The sequence below is a fragment of the Squalius cephalus genome (assembly GCF_949319135.1).
Source record: "Squalius cephalus genome assembly, chromosome: 11".
NCBI classification, from domain to species: Eukaryota; Metazoa; Chordata; class Actinopteri; order Cypriniformes; family Leuciscidae; genus Squalius; species Squalius cephalus.
The window spans coordinates 38,734,731-38,740,730 of record NC_137132.1 but is presented as its reverse complement, the minus strand read 5'-3'; the positions used below and the strand labels follow the sequence as shown (position 1 = coordinate 38,740,730).

Below are 6,000 nucleotides of genomic sequence, written 5' to 3'. Positions count from 1 at the left end.
TCATTCATTCAAACATTTTTAATAGACTTCAGCAATTAACATAATTTATGTTATTTTGTTTAGTTGTTTGTTCAGAATCGTGATCTCTATTTTTATTCTCAGTTTATCCAGAATTGTGTTGCTCTAATACATAGCTTGTGTGTGTATCATTTTGTTCTATTTAAAGTAATGTATAGAAGGTAGGGCCCGAAAGTGACCCAAGCCCAGGGGCGCCCACCACCCTAAGTCCTGCCCTGATTGTACTTTTTGAAGTAAATTCTTATGTATACTACCAGTGGACTACACAAAAAAATCACATACTCAGAATTATAAACATACAAACAATTATAAACATAAGTTATTTTTATAAATCAATAATTTCAACCAAATCTATTGAATTGGATTCCACATAAACATAAAACAACAATGACACTCACATTTACACTCCAGTTCAAAACAAAACAGTAAACACAATGTTTAAGGTAGGGTCATGCAAGAAATGATTTCCTAAAGAAACCACAAATCCAAACAATAATTGTTCAAATATATGACAGCAAATATGTTCTATTCAAATGGGCTTCTTTGCAGTAGCTTGCTTGATGTAGTTTTTCGTTGTTGCATTTTTTTCTTATGATGCATCTCACATCTTGCATGGTGACACACACACACACACACACACACCAGCATCTGCAGTCTCACTGTATGAGGACAATCCACATGATCTTCATCTCCAGAGCTGCTCTTCAGAGTCACTTCACAAGCTTTTCCCTGTTTCATCTGAGGAAAACTACTGTCAAACACACACTGAAACTGATTGATTACATTTTAAAAGAAAGTTTTAATTCATTTCAAAAGACGCCATATTTGATGATACATTTGTATTAAAGCTACACTGTGTAACTTTTTTAGTTGATTCTTAGCAAAAAACACTTAGTTCTTTCAAAAATATATGTGTTCATTAATGTATATTTACTTCTTTCAAGTAATAAAGTATTCTCGTAAGTTTATAATCTGCCATTGAAAGTACATACGGGTGAGGGGTTCGAATGCCGGTCGCCATGTTGCCCCTCCATCTTGAAACTACATTAGCCAAAGAGGGACATACCTGTAAATTCAAGCTTCGCCTTTCGCGCTTTACACTCAGTGACACAGAGACGAATGCGAGGGGGAGATTACTCGCGACTGCCGGCAGATTTGAAAGATTGCTGATGGAGGATCACGCCTATTCTCGAGGACATGTAGCAGAGTCGCCAAAGAAGCGAAAGAGAGAATTAAAACGTCAACGCGACAGGCAAATCAGCAAGACTAAAGTCAGTACTGGAGTAACTTTTCCCATATGGAAAGAGCTCATGAGGAGCAAAGATTTTAAAACGGACGCCGAAGTTGCCTGCTTTCTTCTCGACAGGTAATTCAGCCTATTTGTGTAAATTCGTAGTTTTATAGTTGCTTGTGTAACCATAGCATGGTTGTGCATAACTCCAGAACGAACTCTAGTATAACTTGTGTTACTTTTCCTCACGTCAATGGTGAAAAAGTATTGTTTACCTTGTAACATAAATCTGTGCTGCGCCGGATCACAGGTGATAGTTTTAAAGGCGCAATTGGATGAAGTTGAACTGGAAGCCATGTTAATCTTGGAATAATACGGCCACCGTAGGAGTTAAAACGCCCTCGAAATTAAAAGGAACAGAAACTAATATTCACTGGGTAGTCATATACAATTTCACCGCTAGATGGGGGAAAATATCACACAGTGCAGCTTTAAAATAGGTTGATAAAACGCAAAACTTATAGTGAGACATTAAATATTATGCATCACATATTTATTGAGGTTATACATTAAAGAACTACCTGTTGTGTAGAGAAGCTTTACTTTAAACATTTTCCTCTCTTTCTTGGGTTTCACTGCAAGTTTCACTGCCTTTGTGAGGCTCTCCCCTCTTAGATGTGGCCAGACACATTGGTCACCATCTACCCAACCGCTGGGCACCACTTCCACCTCATTTGTTTCCAAAAAATAAACGACATGGAACATGCCTATTGAACAAAAACAGAAAAAGTACATGAGTCTCAAAACTGAAAATACTGTTCACATACTCAAAAATACGTTCATTTGAGTTCCACAGAAGTACATCATACAGGTTTGGAATGACACGGCCTATCAGAGGTGCTGCTCAGAAAGTCAGAATCATTATAAAGTGTAAATTATGTAAATAAGAGATTTATTGTATAGTTAAAATATCTTATAATTTACTTTTTTTTTTTTTTTTTTGGTAAAAGTCGAGGCTTAGTGATCACAGGAAAAGGGGGGTCCCGTGGCCAAACCAATTGAGAACCACTGTACTTTATATTTTTATCAACAATCCAAATTGAAACATGAAAATTGTCATCATTTACTCATCCTCATTTCATTTCAAACCTGTATGACTTGCATTTGAATTTTCACACAATGAAAGTCAATGGGAACTGAAATAGACAATATTGACAATTTGCTTAATTTCGGCTCTTTAAAATGTCCTCCCAACTTCATAGCACCTTATCTTGCAATAAAAACAGGTTTTATCGACTAGGGAGTGAGACACTTGAATTAAAACAAAAACAACAATTAGATAAATACTTACCAACTGTGGCTTCTGTACTGGTTTAATCGCCACACACCCCATGTTTAACTTTCTGTTTCATGAACTTGTAGGAATTAAAACGCCCTCGAAATTGAAAGGAACAGAAACTAATATTCACTGGGTAGTCAGTCATATACAATTTCACCGCTAGATGGGGGAAAATATCACACAGTGTAGCTTTAAAACATAAAACATAGAATCCAGAAAAATATAATAAAAATAAACACGCTTTAGGGAAAAATAAAAAAAAGTTGGGCCCTAAATTAAAAGGTATCTTACTCTGTGGAGTTTAATTGTGAACAAACAAATCATGATGATATTTTTGGCCATATCGCCCAGTTCTAGTTGTGAATCATGAATCATTTGTGTCCTAATACAAAACAAAAGGATTGAATGTATAATAAATGCAAACCTCAGGATGTCAGTCATTTACAATATCCAGCATCTTAGATAATAGTCCAGAAACAGGGAATATAACAGATGCACTGCTGAAATGTCTAAGAGGTTTTAAACAGGATTTAGAGATATATGTGGTATAATATCCCGCTCCAGTGCAGTAGGTGTCGGTGTGCAACTGTTCAGCTGTTCCAAACCCTCCTGTAAAACACACGAAGAAGAGGAAAACGAAAGTAAAAACTGCTGACACCTAAACCTGTCGCTCACTAATAACATTCGCGGCCATTTATGTGTTTAATCCACAATCCATCGAGACCAGCAAGAGAATCTGAGATCGACGCGCGCGGACTGACAACAAGCGCTACTGAGTTTAACATACTTATAAACTCTCTTCTTAGTGGACAAGACTGCAAGTAAGTTTAATACATTCTCCATTACAGTCATTTGTAATTATTAGGAACTTTATATTGTATATTAAGCGATATTTAAATGTGAAAGTTACAGAAGGCTGTTCTTCTGCCTCCGAACAGACGAAGAATCTGCCAGAAATTACAATCTTTTGAAGTTAAAACACAAAAAGTTTATTAATGAAGGGTTATTGAAAACAAATATGTTTTTGAAAGTTTTCTTACATTTTCTCTTCCGTTTTAGGCTGTTGTTTTTGTGATGTGAAATGAAAGTATTTTTAAAGCAGACATTTACAGTAGACAGACAGATGAAGCCTGACGTCAATGAACAACAATCTGCTGTTATTAAACTGAATATTTCAGTTCATATATAGCAATTATGGTTAGTAGTTATACAGTATGTCTATTATAATTCTGGTTACTTTTACTTAATCGGTTATTTTAGGATCATTTGAAAGTAATGAAATCAACCATCATTGTGAACTTGAAGTAATGATTAAATGACAAACAATTCAACAATTAATGATTGGGTAAATATGATTGTAAAATAATATTATATTGTAATAGAGAATTCGACCAATTGGGTTCAGTTTTCCCAGCACAGTGTAAATTTCTGTTCCCCAATGAATGTATATTTAGAGTCAGTTAAACTCATTAAACAATCAGAAATTATTAAGACCATTCGGTTATTTTACATGCCGATATATTTGTCTGTAACTCACTTTATTTTATAGATTGTTTTTGCTGTTGCTGTTGTTGATGATAACTCCGCATTCTTCATTATTGTCTTAGATAAGATGTTCTTCATCTGTGTAAAATGGTGTCATTTCCAGGTGATGCTGAAGGATTGAGTGTTTCCAGAAAGCAGTGCTGATCAGTTTTCAGTGTCAGTTTAGCTGCAGTATGTCAGAGGAAAGAGGAAAGGACTCTCTCTCTCAGATGAGTCTCTCAGAGAAACACAGGTAAGACTGCGTCTGTTTTCATCAGTTTAAACTCGACTGGACTTTGTGTTTCCCTGTCAATAACAAAACTTTAAGCATTGTTCTATATTTGCAAATGCTTTGCACAACTTTTGAACTTCTTAAATTAACACTGGCATTATCTATAAAGCCCTGTTTACTCTATAGAAAATATCACAGTTAATAATTTGTTAATAACCTTCTAGACGCTGAATTAATCCAAATAAATTACTTTAGTTTTTAGATCATAAAATTATTGATAGACATTAGAAAACAACTATACACTTAATTTAATTCGAGTATGCTAACAAAACTGTCGCACAGACATTTCTGCTCTCTTTTCTGTCAATAAACAAAAACTTGACATGTTTTCTTAAATTATGGTCAAGTATCTTTTAAATCCTCAACATATTTAATCTCACTCATGTATATTAAAGAAACTGTTCAACTAATGTGAGCCAGTAAAATAAAATGATTGTTAACTGTAATAGCAATTTTTTTATCTCACTGGGAAAAACAGCATCACAGGGTTAAGGAACACTCAAAAGGCAACATTGTAATAAAGAAGAAAAGGCTTTATTCTCTGAGGATTCTTTTCACAGACCGCAGCCACCCAGCCATGAAAAACAGACAATCCCCCAACCATAATAAAACTGAGACATTTTATACAGGTTTCTAACATCTTGACCACACCTACTTAGTTTTCTGTAACTTTCCAAAAGATACCCCCTATCTTCAACTGGCCTGGACTGGTTTTCTACCCCCCTGAGCAGGTCACACTGTTCTTTGTCCCTTCTTCAGCTGTTAGAAAACCCTCACAGAAGCACATGGTCAGATGCTACTACACATAGTTAAATGAAATCAACAAGTTTAAATGAATAAACACAAGAATGATGAATTTTTCATTAACATTAACTATATTGTTGATTATGTGAGTGTGTGTATTTCTGTGGAGGATTAGATAAAGACACAGATGTGTTTCAGACACAGTTGATCCTCCTTTACTAAAGTGTTTTCTCTCTCTCTCTGTTCTTTGTGTCATCAGTGTAAGATCAGGCTCACATGTGTCCAGCTCTGTGTCTCTGAAGAGTGATCAGTCTAAAGGTGGAGAACCACCAAACTTCAGTGGGGAAAAACCATCATCTAATAAAAGGTATTTTGTGTGTTTACATTACATTATAGGTTTGTGTTGTTTGTCCACAGTGGTGTATGTGATTGAACTTGACTGTGTTAAGAGGATTTATGAAACTCATTCCAGTAACACAATTACACAGGCAGCCACAAGGAGGCATAAATTCACTATGGAAAATAGATCATGCAACTAAACATGTCCATCCATCCAACCATGGTCATAAATGGACAAATGCACAGCTATACTGCATTTAATTACTATTTGCAACATTAAACCTTTTCAAATGAGACTAAAGTAAAGTGTTTTCTCTCTGTTCTTTGTGTCATCAGTGTAAGATCAGGCTCACATGTGTCCAGCTCTGAGTCTCTGAAGAGTGATCAGTCTAAAGGTGGAGAACCACCAGACTTTAGTGAGAAAACACCATCATCTAATAAAAGGTATTTTGTGTTGCTAATTTTTTGTCACACATTGACTGTGTTTAAAAGTTGTATCAGTGAATACCAATC

General features: G+C 35.3%; 1 protein-coding gene across 1 annotated transcript in view; it reads left to right on the top strand.

Moving 5' to 3' along the window:
* Positions 1-3,257: 3,257 nt before the first annotated feature.
* The window catches only part of LOC307167879 (NACHT, LRR and PYD domains-containing protein 12-like), a gene marked incomplete at its 3' end in the record, with an annotated part of 147,578 nt that continues 144,835 nt past the window's right edge, over positions 3,258-6,000 (top strand). The window contains exons 1-4 of the mRNA XM_079887185.1: positions 3,258-3,409; positions 4,237-4,365; positions 5,408-5,515; positions 5,824-5,931. Coding sequence (XP_079743311.1) covers positions 4,307-4,365; positions 5,408-5,515; positions 5,824-5,931 — 275 coding nt within the window. The 5' untranslated portion in view covers positions 3,258-3,409; positions 4,237-4,306. The remainder of the gene's footprint in view (positions 3,410-4,236; positions 4,366-5,407; positions 5,516-5,823; positions 5,932-6,000) is intronic.